Source organism: Aquila chrysaetos, chromosome Z (genome assembly GCF_900496995.4).
Source record: "Aquila chrysaetos chrysaetos chromosome Z, bAquChr1.4, whole genome shotgun sequence".
NCBI lineage: Eukaryota > Metazoa > Chordata > Aves > Accipitriformes > Accipitridae > Aquila > Aquila chrysaetos.
This window is the reverse complement of record NC_044030.1, coordinates 74,256,687-74,278,185: the sequence shown is the minus strand read 5'-3', so window position 1 is coordinate 74,278,185 and position 21,499 is coordinate 74,256,687. Positions and strand designations below refer to the sequence as shown.

The following is a 21,499-nucleotide window of genomic DNA, read 5'->3' as shown; positions in this document are numbered from 1 at the left end:
CCCTCCGCGCGCAGGCGGCGGCTGGCGGGGGAGAAAGGAGGGCGGCGAACTACAATTCCCGACAGGCTTTGCAGCGGGCGCCCACCGGCTTCCGGCCGGCGCGGGGATGCCCGCCCGCGCCCGCGCGCGCAGCGGGACGGCGCGGTGGCGGAAAGCGCGGCGCGCGCGGCGGCCCGGCGGTGCGTGGCGCTCCCACCGATGCACCCGCCGCCATGCACAGGTACGGGGAGGGGGCGGGGGAAAGCGCTGGCCGCCTAAAACGCCGTCCCCGCCGGTGGGCTGGGCTGGGGTGGGGTGGGAGAGAGCGCGCGCTTGGTGCCCGGGCTGTGCGTGAGCCCTCGCGCGGGGGCGGCCGCGGGTGTCCCGCGTGTCGTCCCCCCCACGCCCGGGGGTGGAGGGGTGTGCGTGGGAACGCCGGGGAGTCCGGAGCGTCCACGGGTCCCGGGGGAGCAGGCATGGGTTCTGGAGGTCCCCCGGCTGTTCGCGGGGGGGGGGGGGGGGGAGGGGTGCGCGGGTGGGTCCACGAGGTGCCCGCGCAGGGCCGGCGGGCGGGGCGGTCCCACGCGCGGAAGCGCGCCGCTGCCTCCCTCCCGCCGCGCCGCCCCGCGCCCCGCCGGTGCGAGCGGCTCCCGCCGCGCCGCATCCCCCCCGCCCCCCCGCGGCCTTCCCGCCGTCCCGCCCGGTCCCTGCCGGCCGGGTGCCGGCCGCCGGCCCCTTCCGCGGCCGCGCTGGCATCGCCGGCGCAGGGGCAGGCCGCCCGGCGGCACGCCTCCTCGACCGGCCTCGTTCGCCGGTGTCCCGGCCCCCTCCACCCGGGAACGGGGCGCGCTTAACCCCCGCAGGGCTGTGGGCGTGAGTCTGCCCGGCGGAGCGCGCCTGCTTCCAGCGCCCGCGGTTCTAATTCCAGTTACTGGCGCCGCGTGGGGATGCGGATTGCGCGTGGGTGCGAGGTGCTTCCGTGCGAGGAGCCCCGCGTCGTGCTGGGTGCCGGTCTGGTGGTACCTTCAGAGCCTGTGGGTTTTGCCGGGTTCGCAGAAAACACCTCCGGGAGATCCCGTCCTCCAGCAGCAACGTTTCCACCAGCTTCACCTGGGACTGGGACTCCAGCAAGACCTCGGAGTTTCTCTCGAGCGTGGGAGTGTCAGTCCTTAAGAAGGACAAGCTGGGCAATGAAAACACGCCCCAGGACCTGCTGGTGTCGTCGCCCGGTCCTCCTCAGAAACGGCCGAAGGTGAAGGAGAAGGAAAAGGACTTCGTCATTGTGCGCCGGTCTCGGCTGCTTCAAGAGGCAGAGTCAGGTACGGTCACCCTGGTCCAGGTTTCGTTCACCCTTCAGCAGAGATGGAGAGTGGGCATCACAAGTCTTTAGTACTGTATTCTTTGCCTTTTTTGCTCTTTCCCAGCAGAGTATCACTTCTAGATCTAGTGGGTTTCAGGCTTGGGCTGGTAAGTCCTGTTTTATGTAAGCCTTTAAGCAGAGGTGGCGTGTCTGGCTCCAGAACTGTGGCCCACGTAAGCCACGGTTGGCTCCTGCCTAGCCCCGCCAGCCCCCGTCTGTGTGCTGGGGGTTTGTGCTGCATGTCCCTGTGTCTGTCTGCTCTCGCTGCTTGGGACTTGGGTGGCACCTTGGCCCAGCTGGGCCCTGAGCTGCATCTGTTGCTCTGCCTGATGGACCCGTTCCAGGAGGTGTTTCACCACATACCAAGCGGGGCCAGGCTCCTCACAAAATACAGCTGTGGCTGCCAGATGAATATGGACAATTGGCGCTGCTCTCCCCAATATAATTTTGAAACCCAGGGGGGCTTGATTTTTTTTTTTTTTTTTTTTTTTTTCTTCACTTAAGCATCTAAGAAGCAAGATACTTGGTCCTCGAGACCAAAGGGATCTAGATCCACATCTCTCGCAGTGCTGGCTGAGGTATGCCAGAGGGCCAGCATCTCTGCTCATGTTGGAGCTGAGCTGCCAGCAATGCAAGGGACCTTGCCAGAGAGCTACAGGGAAGGTGCAGCAAAGGGCATCAGGCTCCTGGGCTAGATGGGGACTGGCAAGCAAAGAGCAGGGCTGTAACCTGAAGACCTGGGGCACTTGAAGAAGGGGTTACAGGATGCTGGGTTCCTTTGCCTGGTATCAATATATATTTTCAGTGTGAAGCGACTACAGAATGCAAAATAAAGAACTGGCTCTCTCCGGTTACTAGGCTGTCATATGAAAGGTGGGAATGCCCTCAGACAACCCTGCTTTTAAATAAGACAGAGTACTGGGTTATAGGCAGCTGTTGAGCACCACCACCCCGAAATCTCCCATGTGAATGGCAACACCTTCTGGAGCCCTGTATCTACTTGTGAGAAGTTGAGGTCACACCACATCCTTTCAGACAATTCTTGCGGGGGTGGTAGTTAGCGTGCATGTTTTAAGGAGCAGTTTGCAGTACCAGCTTTTTTCCATGCACCATGCAAAAGCATAGCTCACCTTGGACTCCCTTCTGGGAGCCTGACATGCACAGGAAGGATGGGTGTTTCAGCTGGGGGGGGGGGGGGAAAGGACCATACAAGCCTCAGAATATAAAGGAAGTAACTGAGGTGCTCTTGTTTCCAAAATGAGCATGTGAATAAAGATTATTGTCATTTTTTCAGGGAAATTGTTTTTCCATAGCTTTAGTATGTATACTAAGTTGAAGTTTGCTGTGGTTTAACCCCAGCCAGCTACTAAGCACCACGCAGCTGCTCACTCACTCCCCCCACCCAGTGGGATGGGGGAGAGAATCAGAAAAAAAAGTAAAACTCGTGGGTTGAAATAAGAACAGTTTAATAGAACAGAAAAGAAGAAACTAACAATGCTAATGATAACACTAATAAAATGACAATAATAATAATAATGATAATAAAAGGACTGGAATATACAAGTGATGCACAATGCAACTGCTTACCACTCGCTGACTGATGCCCAGTTAGTCCCCAAGTGGCAATTCCCCCCAGCCCCACTCCCCCCAGTTTATATGCTGGACATGATGTTACATGGTATGGAATATCCCTTTGCCCAGTTTGGGTCAGGTGTCCTGGCTGTCCCCTGTCCTAACTTCTTGTGCCCCTCCAGCCTTCTCGCTGGCTGGGCATGAGAAGCTGAAAAATCCTTGACTTTAGTGTAAACATTACTTAGCAACAACGGAAAACATCAGTGTGTTACCAGCATTCTTCTCACACTGAACTCAAAACATAGCACTGTACCAGCTACTAGGAAGACAGTTAACTCTGTGCCAGCTGAAACCAGGACAATGTTACGGAAAGTTTTGGATTTGCCAGTCATACCTAGGTAAAGATGGTAATAATGTCTTCCTACAAGGAAGAGCTGAAAGGGGGATGAGTAGTGGGCTGATGTCTATATAGCCTAGAGCAAGACTGTAGAGGTGCTTTTAACAACCCAGCTAAACAAGGCATCTGATCAGCAGGCAAAAATGAACCAGCTTTAACTAGAACACGTTTGCTCTTTCCCTAAAGGTGTTTTTTGGGATACACTTCCAGATGAATTGCTTTTGGCAATCTTTGCATATTTGCCCCTAAATGACTTGCTAAAAGTTTCCCTGGTTTGCAAGAGATGGCATTGTCTTTCGTAAGTATTACTTCTCATCATTTGGTACTAAGAAAACCTTTGCTTCCATAGACTGTTAAATGATCTGGTTCTTATCTTGTTTATTCATGTATAATTCAATTTATGCTGTATGTGGGTTATATGTATGTATAATCAAAAGACGGTTCACATATTTTTACATTAGTAAATTCTACTAAATAGCTTTGCCTCCTCTCAGTCTTTCATGACACTTAAAACTTTCTGTGGTTGTACTCATAGTTCTGACCCTTTCTAACTCACTAACAAGTAAAATTCTGTGCCTTAGGTTTGATGAATCTCTCTGGCAGAGTCTCGATCTGACTGGTGGAAGTCTGCTGCCAGGAGTGATTGGACAGTTGCTGCCTGCAGGTGTTACTGTATTCCGCTGCCCAAGATCTTGTATTGGGAATCCGTTGTTTAAAACAAGCAAGTAAGGTTTTTTCTGCATGTTCTGGATCCTGAAACAATGTCTCAAATATTCACAGTTTCTCTGTGTATTTTTTGTTTTAAGGTCTCCACTGGTAGTAGCATTTGTACTGTCTCTGGAGTGTGGAAGAGCTGATCAATGGTTAGGCATGTGTTGAATTAAGAGGATCTGCGTTCACCTGTCCGTTATTTAAACCAAGTTAATAGGATTCTTGGAAGTATCAAGCACCATCATCGATTGCAATTTATATCTGTAGAACCAAGAATTGTCATCATCTCCAGCATTTTTAATATGGGAAGCTCAAAAAAATTATTTCACTCCAGCAGGATAGACTTTCAGGTGTTACGATGAATCCTGTAAATGCTTTGAAGATAAGAGTTCTGCAGTTTTGGCTGGTAGCTTAACAGTAGGCCCAGTGAGCTTAGTAGAATGTCCAGTGTGCAGCTGAATACAGCAGTATAATTATTTTCTGCAAGCTTTTCACGGTTTCAGTGTATGGGGTACATTTATGGTATGGGCATTTTGTGGAGCAGGTTTCAATGCAATTTTAGTAACCTGCCTTTCTCCTTTTTTAGACCTCTCAGAGTTCAACATATGGATTTGTCGAACTGCACGGTGTCTGCTGCAGATCTCCAGAGTATTCTTTGTCGGTGTGAAAAGCTGCAGAACCTCAGCTTGGAGGGACTAGTGCTTTCTGATGACATCATCAAGTGAGTGACATGTTTGGGAATATTCAGTAAATACCTTCTGTTTGGTGCTATCATTTTGTGTAGGCTAGCAAAAGAATGCAGCTGAGAGTTGTTCTTTGTGGGAGTCTTTTGAAATGGCCAGTTTTAGGCACATAACAGAGCTAGCTGGCAGGCTAGATGAGCTGCCTGTTTCCTCTTTATCCTCCCGGAGTTGAGGTGAGGAGGAAACACCCCTCTGGAAGAGTGTTTGTTTTTTTTCATTCTCCAGAGTAGGGTGAGCCTGGAGAAACTGCTCATCTCTCTAGAGTTTGTGTCCATTGTCTGTTCCTGCAGCCAAGCCGTACAGCAAAGCTACTTTTATTTACCCCTTTCTGTGCTCCCAAGATAACTTTGTGTTTGGCATACAGGTTCTTTTCTATTTTATGGGGTCTCAACAGCTCTCCTGCCAGATGCTCATTGTGCTTCTGCACTATTTCTCACTTCTTTGTTGAACTTCACTCGTAAGTGTCTGGAAAACTATGGATTCTGTCAAACAAGTGAACTGGTGTTTGGTTAAACTGGAAAGACACTAATGGTTGTGCATTCCACCTCCTCTTCAATCACATCAGGTGAGGTGAAGGTGCCAGGGACTAATAATAGGTCAGATGGCAGAGACTCCAGGTGTCCTGCTTTCTACTTTTGAGCTTTCTGATGCCTTCCTCACACCAGAGGGAAGAAAAAAAAAAAAAACAGAGCATGAATAAACCAATATAGTTTAGCTTTTGATACGAGATTAAAAGTGTCTGAAAATTGGGTACTAATTAGGCACCAATGATGGAATTTTATTGTCTTGTGTACAAATGTAGATACTGGGTGTAAGGGTTTTTCCAGGTTTTGCGAACTGCATGTCTGCTCTAGTCTTGCAAACAGATGCATTTGGGGGGATGCTATTTGGACACGTGTTTTGTTCTGGAATAACTTCCATCTTGCAGAGGGGTGACTTCAGAAATGGGATGATTGCGTTGTCGTTTGTAGAGGTATAGTCATCTGTAATAAGCCATGGTGTGTGTTTAACAGCATACAACAGGAGAGGGTGAAAAGAAAATGTTTCCTTTTAAACTTAGCAGTTCATACACATGCGGACTTGTCAGGAAGGTCAGGTAAATAGGCAAGTAACCCTTTGGAAGTTGTGCCTTGATGCAGCAAGTACAGAATTGAGATCCTTAGTGACTCCTAGGTTGGTCAGTTTACTAAAGATGCAGTGCTGCATGTTTAACGAATAGTTCTCCGCCTGGGATCTTAGCTATTAAAAACAGTCACACACCCTAGCAACACAAGCAATGTTCCAACATTTAAATTTTATCAGACTCTTCTTTTTTCTTCTCTACAGGAGCATTGCTAAGAATCCCAGTTTGATGCGACTAAATCTCTGTGGGTGCTCAGGGTTTTCTGCAGCAGCCTTGAAGCTGATGTTGAACAGCTGTTCTACGTAAGACAAAAATAGTTTTTGCTCTTCCTGCTTACTGCTATTCCTGAGAAAAAGGATCCTTTTTATTTTTTTTCCGTAGGCATCCCAATTGTACTTGTCTCCTAATACCTTTTTTTATGAGCCTGTTTCTGTTCCTAAATGCCTAACGGTTGATTATTAGCTGAATAGTCAGTTTCTTTCCATCAGTGTATTTTCTTCTTTGATAGCAAAGATGTACTTCAGTAGTTTTTAATGAATTTCCTTAATTATCCTTAAAGGAAGTCTTGTTGGCAGGTAAACCTCATTTATATTTCTTTGATTATCATGTAAATTTGATTTTCTTAATGAAAGCAGTGGAAGTGTGTGTTTTGAAACTGAAAAGTGGAGTCCCAGAGCTCCCTTTGCAATCAGAGTACAGCATGAATGGCAGAAAACATTGTGCCTTTCCATCCATGATAGAATAATCCTTCAGTAACCTTCTACTTTATGAAGCACTGTGTTCAGATTGACAGCTCCAGTGATTAAACCATCTGCTGGCAGGAAGTCACTGAACTGAGCCCCAGTCAATCTGGGATTTATATCCTGATCTTTCTGCTGACTTCCTGTGAGATACTGGGCAATCTGCTTAATCTTTGCTTCTGCAAAAGCATGCTTTTAATCAAACTGCAAGTTCTGGACAGACAGGCTTAATCTTTCTCTGCCTCTCATGGGTAGATAATGCTTTCTATTGCTTGCTTTGATTACTTGGATCATGAGCTCTTTAGAGAATGGCAGTCTGCACAGTGAATAGCAGATGGCAAACCTGATGCTAGGAATGCTAGTGGCAATTTAACTGTTTTTTTCTTTTACATAGAGATTGCCAGCTAAATGCTGTCATTGTGTTGTTCACTGTGTCTTTGTCCTCTGGTTACATCTACAACACCTGCACACAAAACTAAACGCTTTGTCCCAGCCCGGAATGGTGAGAGGCTATAGGTAATCAAGCATGTAAACAGAGTTAAGGTCACAGTGTGGCCAATGCTTACGTAAAACTATGAAGTATTTTTTGCTAATTAGGATTAATTCATCATCTGACCAATGCTAATAGTGGATAGCCTTTTTTTTCTCTCAATGTGAACATCTGTTCAGTAGTAACAGATTCAGGTCACAAACCCAGAAGCAAGATGAAAAGACAGTGTCTCCCTGCGGCAGTCCCCAGAGAGAACCATTTCACTTCCTAAGTTGATTCCAATTGAATCGTTCCAATTGGAAGTGGCCTTGGGAAGTCACTTCAACCCCTTGCCCAGAGCAGGGTCTAAAGTCAGCACTGGCCAGGTTGATGAGGACTTTCTCTGGTTGCATCTTGAAAACTTTCAAAGACAGATTCCACAGCCTTGCTGGGCAATCTGCTCTGGTGCTTAATTATTGTCATAGTGAAATTTGTAGTCATGAATACAGGAAGTAGGTGTGTTACAAGTTTTTGTCTTACAAGTATCAACTGTAATAGATAGTATCAGAACTCAGACTGTTTCAGTCATTCTTCCAAACAACTCTTTGTTTATTTGTGTGTAGGCTGGAGGAGCTGAACTTGTCCTGGTGTGACTTCACCGCCACCCATGTCAAAGCAGCAGTCAATCATATTACTTCAAAAGTAACCCAATTAAATTTAAGTGGATACAGACAGAATCTACAAATACCAGGTAAATAGCAGCATGGCAAACCTTTATCCCACTATGGGATAAAGCAACAGGCTTTATATTTTCTTCTGGTTGGCATCTGCTGTGTGTATAGAAAAATCATGCACTAACACTGATTTTGTGCTCTGTATAGCTTGATGTTCTTGCTGTCAGAGAATCTTACTCGTGTCTTTGGCTCAGTCATGAGGGGTGAGATGATTTGTCTTCTGATTTTAAAAATAGTCAGGTGAAAGCTTATTTCATCTTCAGTTGAAAGGTACAGCCCTTACTTCTCAAGTAAGTCCTGGAAGCAGGATACACTGGATCCCGTAATTCCACCATGAACTGTGAATTAGCCTTCCAGGTACTGTTCTTGGACCCTTCTTAAGCTTCTGCTATTGTTGCTGCTAAAGGCATCTTCCAAAAGAGAACAGTCATAGTGACTACTTGAGTTTCAGCCTGACATGATGTCCTACAGATACCAGTTAATTTGGAAGGCAAATAATCTCAGTAGTCAACATTAACTATTTACCTGCTAATAGTTCTAGGAGGAAAACTACAGTAAAGTTGCAGGCTAACAGAAAATGCAGAGAAATGTAGATTTGAGGAGAGGGCACAAAAAAATGGGCAAGAGCATAGAGAAAGGGTGAAACAGCTTTGGTGGTAAAGAGAAATTAATTTTCTCAGTGAGCAAATGTGATGATGACAAGCCAGTAGGTGACACACAGGCTGTGACCTCTCTTTTTTTTCTGTTTAGATGTCACATAGACCTCAGCATGCATTCCCTTGTGTGGAAATACACTAGTCATCTTTTTATCTCAGCCCAAAACCCATAAACAAACATGCTACATAATCTCATTCAAATCAGGAATTTGAACCTTCTGTTGATCTGACCATTAGAGACAATGTGCGGAGCTCTTCTGTTTGCAAAACACTTTCTATGAGTAATTTTTCTCTTTTTCCGTGCAATTTATAAGGCATAAGATTTGAGTACTTCACTAATCATCATAATTTAGGAATTGTTTTCTTTAGTTTTGCATGTGAATTCTGAAATACCAAAATCCTCTTGCATGTTGATTAGCACCTTGCTAATAATAGTGGCCTTTTAGGTGATATCTGAGCCACAGGTGATTCTATGCTATTTGCAGACAATGAAAAGATGGTCTCGAGAATTTACAGTCTAATTCAGGAGAATCATACCTTTGTCATGAGGAAGGAACTTTCTGTGGGTAAAAATGGAGAAGCCTAAAGAACTTGATGCTCTGAAAGGGTATTTGATGTGTGGAAAACTTTTCTTTTTTTTTTTTTTTCACTACATGTCAGAATTTCAGGCATCTCACTATTACTGTGTCTCAGTAGATTCCTACAGCAATATCATTTGAATTATTCACTTGCTAAGTTGCTGGTGCAATTGACTTTTTGGGACACTTCTTTGGACTAAATTAATCTGTTTTGCTGAGGATTAAAAAAAAGTCCCTGTAAGGTATCTTGATAGACAAACTATATGCTGTAAGTCTCAAGTGTGTATCTTTTTAACAAAAAGTTGCGTTTCAGTTGTGGGGTTCCAGTAGAGAAGATACAAATGAACATGTACGGAAGTGAGTAGGCTGTATAAAGCACATTCATTTTGTTACTGAAAGATGGGCTGACTCTGTGTGACCTCTTTTCAGACATTAAAACACTGGTGGAAAGATGTCCTTTTCTCGTCCATTTAGATCTGAGGTAAGAAGACCTGTGCAGCTAGCCCTTAAATCTTTATGGTTCAGGGGATTGCCAGTTCTATTGCAGTGCAGTAATTATACAGCAATAATGCATGATTGTGTAGGATTGCACAACCAGAAAATACTTTCTGTGCTAAACCTACATAAGATTTGCTATCTAGCATGACCTAACCCGGAGCAGGTAACTAACTTGAAGATTTCTTTGTCACCTCAGCATAAATGTTACAGATGTACAGGATTTGTTAACTAACAAGTGATCATAGTCAATATGCGGAGTAGAAGGAAGCATTTAGATGCATACAGTTTATGAGCCTAGCATCCTAGAGAGGGTTTAGTTCAGCTCTGATAAAAATTTGTTACTTGGCCATAGAACTGTAAAAAAAAAAAAAAAATGTATTTTGGCTCTGACCTAGTCAATGAAAATATTTTGAAATCTCAATGTGTAAAGTAAATGCCTTTTCATGGCATGAGTTCTGCAGAATATCTGCCTGCAGAGAAGCTTCTGCTTCACTTGCTCTTCAGTGAAAATCAAAATCCCTCCCTTACAACACACACTAAAAATGGGTTACTTCCATACTGAGAAAAAAAATACTTCAGTGGTAGAAAAAGTTGATACTCATTAAATTTCTCAGCCTGAATTTTGGAAATACTAAATTTACTGCTGCTTTATCCTTAAACCTCTATTTCATGTGCTGTCATGTACAGTGACAGTGTGATGTTAAAGCCTGAGTGCTTCCAGTATTTTCATCGACTCATCTTTCTACAACATCTGTGTCTTAGCCGATGTTATCAGATATCACCTGCTGCCTTAGTGTAAGTAATCTCTAAATGGCTTTGGTTTGATATTTGTACAGAGAATAAGTTAATTTAACTTGCTTTATTTTAGGTTTAGTATTGCAAGTACTGTTTTGAAAACTTAGTGATATAAGGAATTAGGTATAAAGAACTGAGATAAAATAACCTGACTGCTAGAGCATGTACCTTTGAGAATCCAGACTGGAACCAAAGGTATCTGAGATAATCTTTCCAAGATGTCAGTCTGCACTCATGGAACTTGCTGCACAGTGCATGCATAGTGTTGTCCCTTAATGGCATTGTACTACTCATACTCATTACTGTGAGGTACAGCTGGAGGTTCCAGTCCTGCCAGTGACAAGTATTGGTGTCAATATTAGGCTTTCAGTTATGCAGCAAGGAAGGTATAGTCCTTTGGAAAAGTTAACAGAGTTGACAGTACTTGCTGACTAGCTAATCTGTTTATATTCCTTTGCTTTTGTGGGCATGTGTATCAGTTATTGGTTGCCACTGAAACACAGCTTAGAGTTACTTGTATGTGGGGGTTTTCTGCCTTTTATTAGTATAGCAGCTATCCATCTTAATCCCCTCAGGAAGGATGTCAGTCCTAAGGAAATGATCAACAATAAGAAAAAGGTTGTGAGAGGAATAGGACTATCAAAATGGGAATCTGAAGAACCTTTTTTGTAGCAGTGTGTGCTGTCATGATGATAGCTTGTGTGTCTCTGCCTTTGGATTTTGTCTAATACTTGCTTATGGATAGACAGTTCACGTTATGGCTGGGCAAAAGTGAAGCAATCAAGAAGCCAGGGCTGGCTACTCACCAAAACGTCATAACAAATTGGACACTGATAGTACTTAGGGGCTTGTGTCCTCTGAGCCACATCCTGAAACTTCATCTGGGGCAATTCCTTCCACTTGTTCTAAATACTTAAGTCCAGGGAAATGAAAGGGGAGGAACCAGTTTGTTTTCACTCTGTGTGTGAGAGAATAGCAAGAAGCAATTTATCCAGACAGTTTCCTGAATTACCAGTACAGAGAACTCATTTCAATTAAATATGTGCTTTTAAAAAGTAGGAAGTGGAATTTAGCTTAAGTAGTTACTTTACTTCTAAAAAATTAGTAGAAATGCAGTTATCTACTTTGGGCACAGACTGCAAAGAAAAGCTTTCAGGTTCATGATTAATTTCTTATTTTTCTCTTTCTAGAGAACTTGGCGAAATTCCAACATTAAAGACTCTTCAGGTATTTGGAATAGTGACTCATCGTTCCCTACAGCTCCTCAGGGAAACACTTCCTAACATGAAGATCAATTGTTCACACTTTACAAGTATTGCAAGGCCAACTGTTGGCAGTAAAAAGAACCATGAGATTTGGGGCATCAAATGCAGATTGACACTGAGAAATCCTAATGGCTTATGATCATTTACAATGCACTGGATGCGATGGACACACTGTGTGTAGTGAAGCTCCTTAAGCAGCAGAGTGCTGGAGCACCTTTAATCATAGTACTGTTATTGTAAAAAGCATTCTAACTTGGTCTTACGCCTTAATGTAGTTTCATAAATATTTTTACAGTTTTTCACTTAAAGCTTTTAGAAATCTCATGACCTGTGAGCAATTGTAGAGTTTGTAAGTCCTCTTTTTTTTTTTTTAACAGAGGAGTTATTTTAAAAAATACTATCATTGTAATTAAACAGTATCAGCCTCTAGCACCTGTTGCAGGTTCTGATGGAGCTTTTGTTGCTCTAAGGTGTTATAAAAGTGCTTTTGGTTAGCTCTTCCAGCTCTACAACTCCTGAAACGGCTTGTAGAGGTGCTAGGTATCTTAATAAGGCTTATTAAGGAATTGTCTTCGTCTAAGTTTGCAAATTAAACCTATTCAAATCCTTAATCAAACAAGATGTATAGTAAGATGAGAAGCTATCCATTGTTTGTGAGAGCAACAGAGAACTGAGTCTGAATTCATCAAACCTGAAAACAGTGGATAGGGGAAGAGATGTCTACACAAAAGCAGCTAAAGGACAGCTCAGTACTGTTTTAAGAAGCAGTATAAAGCAGCTACAGTGAAGCTGCCCTTTAGCAGGCCACAAGGGTAGCATCTTGGTTTTAGCATTCTTCATTGTTAGCAAAATATAGTCTGAAAAGCCCATTCAGAATCTGTAAAAGTAGATGCTGGTTATCATTGCTTCATGTTGTGGTGTGAAGTTTTCCAAGTATTACAGAACCTTAATGTAGCTTCTGTGAGCTTGATCTCAGATAAAACTTCTTTAAAATGTTATCTTACTTCCTTTAAAGAAGCAGATATTTCAACTGCAACTGATAAATTGGCAGAAATCTTACAGGAGGAGGGTGCAAATGGTTCTAGATCTCAGACCAAAACCAAAACCTGGGACTACAGCATAAAAGTGCTGATAGACGAGATGCTTTGGTGCACTTAAAATACATCAGTTTCTCCTTTATAACAGCTTATGTTTGTAGTATCATTTCACTTCTTGTACCTGTAACACTAACCACTACTGTCTAGTGTTGGTTTTTTTAAAGATATATGAAAAGCTGAGTAACTGTCAAAAAAAAACCAAAACCAAACTAAGGATAGGGACAAGTAGTGACTTTAAGTAAAACTTTGATCTAGCTTTATCATCAGGGTCCTCATGCATAAGCCTGGAAAGCTGCAGCAGGTATAAGTTAGTTGAGAAGTCCTAGGGGTAGAACTTGCACCCTGTGTAGGGCATGAATATGCTGCTGCTATTCCCATGAATGCAGTAAGCAAGCAGGTGGTTACTCATGGATGTTTGAGGTTAGCTTACAGCATTGCTGTGGGGCTGTTGTATAGGTACTGTATTTCCCATCTCAATCTGAAGAAGAGTTCAGGAATAAGTACCTGGTAGTACAGAACAGATTAAATACTGTGGAAAGATTGTAGGAGTACTACAATTTGATATTTAACTTGAGTTTCTATAGTATAATAAATACAGCATTGTCTTGTTAATCTGTTGTATGTTGTCTTTTATTAAATTTAACCAAGCGTAAGTAACACTTGAGTCACTAATGGGCTTGTGCCCCTTCAAAGAGTTAATGGGCAACATACCTTGTGAAAGTTGGAGTGGAGAAGTGATGGGAGGTTGGAGGATACTGGATATTCTACTGCTTTGCAGTTCGCAGCCTTAGGTTTATGCCTTAAATTACTTGAAGAAAAAAAGGAAGTCTTTGCAGCACAGCACTATTGTAAATGCTTCTTCTTCCTATGCACAATATAACTCCATACAACTTCTCTTGCATTTAGTAAAGATCTAAGGAATTGCTATAGTGTACAAAATGACTGATGGATGGGACAACACTTTCCCTGACCTGCCACCAGCTTTGTGTTATGGGTGAAAAAATGACATTTGTCCAAGCAGTGTCTGAACAATGGTGGTTTAGTGGACAGGGTGTTATCACCAATACATTTAGCATTTAATAGACTGTGCCTTAAAACCTTGTACAGAATTGGGACAGTAGCATGGCTTTAGCTAGAAGTAATAGTCCTGAACTTGGTTTAAGTACCAGGTTCAGTGCTGGAAGAGGACAAATATTTCTGTCTGTTGGTTATGATGGGAGCTGTACTGGACACACCACTGACCTTTTCCTAAGTAAAAAAAGTTACTTGGTAGCTCCAAGCAATCCATACCAAAACCAGCTACATAGGTAAGTCTCTGCATTTTGCCTAAAGCATGAAGGCTTAGAAACCATTATTTAAAATAAACTGCACAGTAAGTGAGAAGAAGCTAAGCACGTGAAACACTTTTGAAAGTTGAAATAAGGCACAGGACAGCTGAAGCTATCTGTTAAGTTTTTTTATTTTTATTACATAATGTATAAACACCACTTTGGAAAAAAAAGAAAAAACAAAAACAAAAACAAAGAATGACAGGTGTAGTTTAGCAGAACACAGTGTGGACTGGCCTCAATGAAAAGACCATGGATTTGATTCAGCAGGTAGAAGAGGTGCAGAGTTCACTGCCAGTCCAGGCAGATGAAATCAGTGTTAAACCAATACTCAGTCCTGTCACAAAATACTGTCTACCAGGTAAGTTGTCTGTACGGCAATCCTTTGTGATAAAGGATCCTTAAAAAGGATTCTACGCTTCTTTGCTTACTGTTTATCTATTATAGATCTCTGATTCATTCTAGTTATTTAAATCAAGCATTCACCAGTAAATGCTTCAATGGAAGTGCAGTTAAATATAGACAAAACCAGTAGAGGCCACTCATGAGTAGGTCAGGTTTCTAGTTTGCTAAGTAAGTTAGGAATTTGACTGTGAAATCTCTTACTAAGCCCTAAACCAGATCGTACTTTGGGTCTGTAGGGCCTGAAAACATTGCCTTTTAGTCTCAGCATTCATAATAAGGAATGACAGGCATCTTTAAGAGGTATGCACCCTGATCAGACTAATCAGTCTCCATTAAAACATTGCAGCACACAAATGTCTCTAAGTAAGTCAGGGCAGGGTTTCTGCTGTAAATTTGTCTATGCAGGTATTCAAGGACCCTTTCAATACCTAAACCTCTCATCTAATCCAGTAGCAAAGTCCTAGGAAGTCATAAATTAGTGTTAATGGTGTTGGTGGGTGGTTTGGGTTTTTTTCAATCTTAACAGCATATTGACTAGTGTACCAGAGGCACATAAACCATCCTTAGCTGGTTACAGATGGATTAGGAATAACTAAAAACACCCTAGTCTCTGTGCAGCCAACTTTCTAAAGAAAGATTAGTCTTTTGCATCCTTACCTTTAGACCACTTTTGCAGATTATTTTAGACATTAAGAGCTTTATTCTGATAGTTCCTGAACTTACCAAGTTTTGAAAGAGTATTTGGCTACTTTCATTTTCCCCTTCTGGTCTATAATCATGATAACTCAAGCAGATAGTGTAAATAACTCTATCAGCAGCACACTTAAAAGGTGAAATGTACACAAACAGTGCTAGCTTATTCAAAAAGCTCCATCAGTATCACATTTTCCTAGAATTGAACGGTCTGGTCAAATAAATTTCCTCTAAATTCTGGTTTAGAGTGAATACAAACACTTAAGTAGTAGAAGGAAAAAATCCTTTATCCACTTCCTCCACCTGTAAAGATCAGTTTACATTTTGTGGTTGGCAATAAATACACTGATTGGCCACACTGGAGAACATTTCCATTAGACCTGAGAACATCTGTTTCAGAAGTCTCTTCAATCAAAAGTAGTTTGAAGAAAACTCACTTTTGGAAATAGATCTGTAGAAGACAGGACAAAACCTGTTTGTTTCAAGTCATGTAGCAGAAAAGTTCCTGCTGTAGCAATCTTCATTTTGCCAAATTCTGCCCTCCCACCTATGCAATTATCAGCAGAGACTTTCAAGGGCAGTCGCAGTTCACAGTTTCTCTAAAACATTATCTAAAAAGTAACTTCCTCTTCTATAATCAGAGCTTTTTTCCTATTATTGACTTGCTTACCTAACACATGATCAGAGGCATGTAAAATTAAAATTAATTTGTTGCCAATTAAATATCAGTAGAATTCAGCATAGGACTTCAAGATTGCTGGGGGAGTTAAAAACACATACTTGGAAAATTGCGAGAGATAGAGGTATTAACTTGCGCTCCAATTACTAGCACCCAGCACATCTCATTCTTCTTCAATTATAAAGAAATTCAGAACATAAAATTCCAAACCATTCAACTTAATAAGGCCAAATACCTTTCTTAATGATAGCCACCTACGTGCACTACTGTGACCGAACACCTGCTAGCCAGCTAATCCATGCAGTGAAGAAGTATATCATACTTCAGCATGTTTTCTATGGTTTGTATAGTCCTATTAAAGGGCTCAAGAAAACCCTTGGGTTTCAAGTCCCTCTCTAGCCAAAGAGAAAAGGTAAGAGCTACCTCATTCAAGATGTGATTAAACCAGACTTTTACTTCTGATGTAAATCTACAAAGTAGAAAATATACTGGAAGAGCAAAAAAAAAAAAAAAATTGTCACAAGTTGTATGAAACTACAAAGTTGTAAAATTTTTGAAAAGCATACAAAAGGTTTGTATTTCCATTTCTATTATGTCAACATCAGGATTTATGAAAATCTATATAACCTTTCATCAAATTGCTAGATTGACAGTCAACTTTTCTACAAAAGTGTATGTATGAAGGTGTTTAGTTTCATCAGTCCCAGACTGTTACTAAAAAAACTGTACATCTGAATATTTAATGCTACTGACTTAATACTTGAACCCATCTACCTGTTCTTCCATGCTTGCCTTACAGGTTAAAATGTCAATTTTCACTGAAGTTAGAGGTAAGACTTCAGATACATTTCTTTTACAGCAGACGCAAAAAGAGCTTACATATCAGGCTAAGGTTTCCCCAACCCAGAGGAATGAAAAGCATCTCAAGCTTCCTCCGAATGCTTTTGCATACAAAAAGGCCAACTTCCAACATAATGCAGCATTGTGATGTGCTGTCTATCTCCAGGAGTTCCCTCTCTGGATCCAGAATTGTTTCAGCAGAAGATGCTAGGGTCCTTCATTCTTCCAGCAGAACAGTGCACAGTGCATCCTCTGTATCAATCATTATTGAAGCTATCGCCCCATCATTGAACTCAAAAGAAGTTCCTCCATCTACAACCATACACGCATCCCAACAACGGGAACGGACACAGACTCTGCAAAAACCCAAAAAATAAGTTTTCACAAAATAGCTTAAAAAAATTAAGTATTTCATTTATCTGAAGAGTAAGACTGGTTCTTGGACATTCCTTTGTGTGAGTCAGTAAATGCTTAATCACACAGGAGCATACTTAGAGAAGAACTTAGTGTACTACTAAGCACTAGAATCCCCCAACCTATCAGTACTTTGTATAGACTTAGCAGTGAGTCCAGAGAAGACTTAAGGCCTTGTTCAAATGGACACTATTGCTCCAAGAGTCTGAGGACAGCCTATAACATAACACTTGATACCAAAAGCTGCAGTTTAGGTGTATTTTTCAAAGCAAGCTACTGATGATCCCATTTAATAGTGATTTACTTAATCTTTCACAGAAAAGTTTTCAATTAACTTATGATTCTAATGTATGGTCTTCATGTTAAGTAGAACATGCGGTTTCAACTATTAATGCTTAAGATTCAAATAATTTAGATATTAATACAGCCTATTTTGTTACATGAGTCATTCACAGAGAGAAGGGAATGTAATTTCAAAGTTGAAGGTCTGAATGCTTGTCAGGCAACATCATAAATGGATATTGCAGCATATTACTGTCAATATTAGAGTTTGCCTACTATATCTTTAAGGTAATAAATATAAATTTAAGCTTATAAAATTTAAGGTGGGTCTTCTAGAGCTGGACAAGACAGAATAGAGCTACTAACCATCTTCCTCTTCGCTTACCTTTAAAAGGAAAATTGACTCAACCATTTGAATTCGTCCTTTCACATATGTAGAAAGCGAGAACACTATTAAATAAAGAGTTCTGCAAACTTTTTTCATATTGCTAGATAGGAACCAATAGTTATGCCAAAGCAGCTGCAAGACTGCAGTCTCATATGGATATGCTTGATTGCTTCTGACTTAGGCTTTGATCTAGACAATATTTTGATCTCCAAAATTTAATCAACAATTATCTAGTGACTTAAATTTTCAGGAAGACACATCTTTCACAAATATGAAAAGCTTGGAAGCACAGCCACAGTGTCAAAGCTTAATTGGCCTGTGCATGACTAAAACACAGCCAAGTCTGGACACTGCAGAAGAACGTGGAGGCATGTTCTACTCCTCCATTTCATTCTGGGTAGCTACTATGTCAGATACAGAACAGCAATGGGGAGGTGTCTAGTATCAAGAGCTGAAGATCAACTGTGACAGGCAGCAAATTCTACCTAAAAGAGGAAAAATGGGCAGATATCCCTCATAAGTATGCAGACGTTTGTAGTTCCAGTATAGTTTTTATAGTATATCCCATGCTGAGGACTCCAAATAAGACAACACTTAGTCCTGTAAAATCCATGGATGAAAATGCAGTTATTTGCTCCTATTTTAACCTCTCCTCATTACTATCTCTTAAGATTTACTCAAGAACTCCCAGATTCAAATGACTATGAAGCAGTAAACATTTAAAGACATGACACATCCACAGTGGGCATCAAACATGTAATATTTAGTCCCAGTAGCCAGAGATGTCCTTTATTACTAGGTCATAAAATGTTGTAACACTGATGTGGCTCAAGAGGAGCAGAACTTAGGTCTCCTTTGAGTCAGAGCTCCTTTAGACATTTGTTTTGATATAAAAGGTTGAATTAACATTTAATTAATACTGAGATACTGTATTGTCCTCAGCATAGCTATTCTGAACATATAACTAACAGTAGCATGTGTTTATATTTAATTGTGGCAAGCTCCAGAAAAATCACAAAATTGTAGAATCATTGAGGTTGGAAAAGACCTTTAAGATCATCAAGTCAAACCGCTAACCTAACACTGCCAAGTCCACCACTAAACCACACCGCTAAGCACCATGTCTACACATCTTCTAAATACCTCCAGGGATGGTGACTCAACCACTTCCCTGGGCAGCCTGTTCCAATGCCTGACAAGCCTTTCGGTGAAGAAATTTTTCCTAATATCTAATCTAAACCTCCCCTGGAGCAAGTGCCCTAAGTTAAAATGACTGGATTACCAAATAATTTAGTTTGGAAGGGCATCTAGTCCAACCTTCCACTCAAAGCAGGCCTTACTTCAAAGACAGATTAGGTTGCTTAGGGCCTTGCCCAGACAAGTTTTAAGTACCTCCAAGGACAGCGATAGCAGTCTCTGGGCAACCTGTTCTACTGCCTGACCATTCTTGCTGTGAAAAAAATTTCCCTTTTTTTATCAGAATCTTACATCCTATAAACATCATGGCTGTTGCCTCTGCTCTGAAAAGACTTCAACTCAGTCTCCTGAGTTAACTGGATCCACCCTGCTTAGTCTTGTCTCCTCCAGGCTAAACAAAAGCACCATTTGAGCCTCTCCTTTATACACCATGTTTTTTGGCTCCCTAATCATCTCAGTGGCCCTTTCCTGAATTCACTCCAGTTTGTCAATGCCTGTGTCTCATACTGAGGGAAATGGCACACACCCAAAACTGGGCACAGTGAGATTCTTTTATTCTGTAAGATTATGCATGGATCAAACATTAAAAAGGCATAACACAATTTGGAAACTTTTTCTTCCTGTTGTTACAAGAACAATACTTGAGCCCCTCAAAACACAAACTGGATGTTGAAACACTTCAAGGGGAACTCCTGGATTACTCTTACTTTGAGAAGTACACAGAATTAAGTAACTCTTCAGTGACTGTTACAGCCAACACTTACTTTGAAGAGAAGCCACGCTGCCTGCTACTTGAGAAAACTCTGTTTACAATAGGTTCTCGAATACTGAAAAACATCTTTGGTTCTTCTGGACTGTAGAGCAGGGACTCATTGTAATCATTTGTTACTGTAAATAGAGAAATCAGCCATTAGTTTTTCCAGAGAAAATTAGTTATTCTCAGAAACACGCATTCCTCCAGGAAAGAGCAGCTTCCCTACCAAGAGGGAATATTGAGTCTTCCCAGACGTTTAATAGCCTTCACCTGCAAAAAAAATTAATTTTACAGAAGATTCCCTTCAGTTCTATTGCATGACGAATACTCAACAGCTCTCTTCAGGTGATTAAGTGTCTCCAATCTTAGAACTGAAACTCTCCTGTAGATCTATACATACTAAAGTCTAAGTAAGTGCCTTCATATCAGGTCAGATATTTTTCACCAAAAGTGCCTAAATAATGTTTGTAAGAAAGACTAATATTGCAAGAGTGCTAAAATACCAAAAGCAGTGCTGAGTATGAGTACAAACAAAATGAACTAGTCAAAGTTAAGATACCTTAAAGAAATCTTGCTTTTTTCACTAACCTTTTTGTACTAGTTCCGTGTTCAATGGCATAGTCAAACTTCCATGCTTTTTAGCTGTTGAGCCAAGAGAAAGAGCCCCAATTAGATAGGTGTATCTTTCTATAAACTTGGCCAGTAATGCCACACTGTTCACTCACCGATCTTAAGGATCTCTTCAACAGCTTGATGTGCTACCTTGTTAATATTATAGGACCTAGACAGAGAAGTAGAAGATTCATTTGCTAATCAATACAACTTGGGAGCAAAACAAAACAAAACCAAAACAAAAAATCTTGCATACAGATGAAGAACTATGTTTAACATCAGGAAGAAAAAAAAATAAAGAATGCTATTAAGTGTGACATGACATCAGTTTCTTCAAAATAATGCCTTAAATTAACTCTTGGTTTGACATCTACCTGTGGCTTTGCAAACTTTAATAATCCATTAAGTGAAGTCTTCAGGAAAGAAGAGCATATAGTCTCCTTATCAATAATCCTCCTGCCTTAAAACACCAATAATTGCTGATTTAAGCCTTCATTAGAAAACTGAAGCATGACATTTCTACAGATTGAGTGTGTTCTTATCCCTTCTATCCACCTCTTGCTAATTAATTCCTTCTGTTAGTTCTCATTGATGGGACCCAACACTTTTTTACAAATATTATGCCTTTGTACCCTAAGGTGTGGGCTTGAATCTCACAAGAATCAGTATATATAGAAAAGAAACAGTCAGATCAGACACTTTTGCATTTGCCACACTTGGATGCACAAGAAGTCAGCATAAAGCCTCAGTCTGAACCAAGTCTAAACTCCAAAAAAGTCTCCCTCCTGTGCCCAGGCTCAAAAGGCATTAGGTACTAATCACAGCTTCTGTGCAGCAGTACCATGAACATCTCAGTTGCCCAGGTCTCAATACAGCTTTAAAATCCTCAGTCCAGCACTTCTGTCATGGCAGTAAAACACCTCAGACTGCAACAGACATCCACTGTACATCTAACAGACTACAGAGCTGCTGAGGGTGGCTGTCCAAGGCTCTTTGTCTTACACTTACTGCTTACCTGCAAGCCTGAGCAGATGCTAGCAAGGAACTGAGATGCAGTTTGAAATTGTTCTCCCTCTCAAACAGATAGCCTTTTATGCAAGTTTTGGCAGCTGAAGGAGGCACTTGAACATTTAAATGCCTCTCAGTCCCAGGAGGTCTGAAATCCCAGGAAAGCCCCTAAACCACAGGCT

General features: G+C 41.5%; 2 protein-coding genes across 8 annotated transcripts in view; one reads left to right on the top strand and one right to left on the bottom strand.

Annotated features, from left to right (window-relative positions):
* The first annotated feature begins 24 nt into the window (after nucleotides 1-24).
* SKP2 (S-phase kinase associated protein 2) lies at nucleotides 25-13,329 on the top strand. Of its 5 annotated transcripts, none has more exons than XM_030004725.1 (10): nucleotides 25-220; nucleotides 1,036-1,298; nucleotides 3,495-3,606; nucleotides 3,890-4,033; nucleotides 4,606-4,740; nucleotides 6,089-6,187; nucleotides 7,718-7,845; nucleotides 9,492-9,543; nucleotides 10,248-10,355; nucleotides 11,546-13,329. In XM_030004725.1, exons 1-10 carry the CDS (start codon nucleotides 213-215, stop codon nucleotides 11,757-11,759), a joined length of 1,263 nt encoding a protein of 420 aa, XP_029860585.1. In that variant the 5' UTR covers nucleotides 25-212; the 3' UTR covers nucleotides 11,760-13,329. The 5 variants fall into 5 exon arrangements, with proteins under 5 accessions (XP_029860585.1, XP_029860586.1, XP_029860587.1 ...); XM_030004731.1 differs by lacking the exon at nucleotides 25-220 and adding an exon at nucleotides 1,407-1,446 and having other exon boundaries at nucleotides 1,249-1,298; XM_030004730.1 differs by lacking the exon at nucleotides 25-220 and adding an exon at nucleotides 1,404-1,446 and having other exon boundaries at nucleotides 1,249-1,298.
* Nucleotides 13,330-14,158: 829 nt separating this feature from the next.
* The window catches only part of NADK2 (NAD kinase 2, mitochondrial), a 34,752-nt gene continuing 27,411 nt past the window's right edge, over nucleotides 14,159-21,499 (bottom strand). For all 3 annotated transcript variants that reach the window (XM_030004722.2, XM_030004720.2, XM_030004721.2), the window contains exons 9-12: nucleotides 20,423-20,478; nucleotides 20,286-20,339; nucleotides 19,708-19,831; nucleotides 14,159-17,018 (exon numbers count right to left, since the gene is read on the bottom strand). In XM_030004722.2, the coding sequence (XP_029860582.1) occupies nucleotides 16,880-17,018; nucleotides 19,708-19,831; nucleotides 20,286-20,339; nucleotides 20,423-20,478 (373 nt within the window). In that variant the 3' untranslated portion in view covers nucleotides 14,159-16,879. The remainder of the gene's footprint in view (nucleotides 17,019-19,707; nucleotides 19,832-20,285; nucleotides 20,340-20,422; nucleotides 20,479-21,499) is intronic.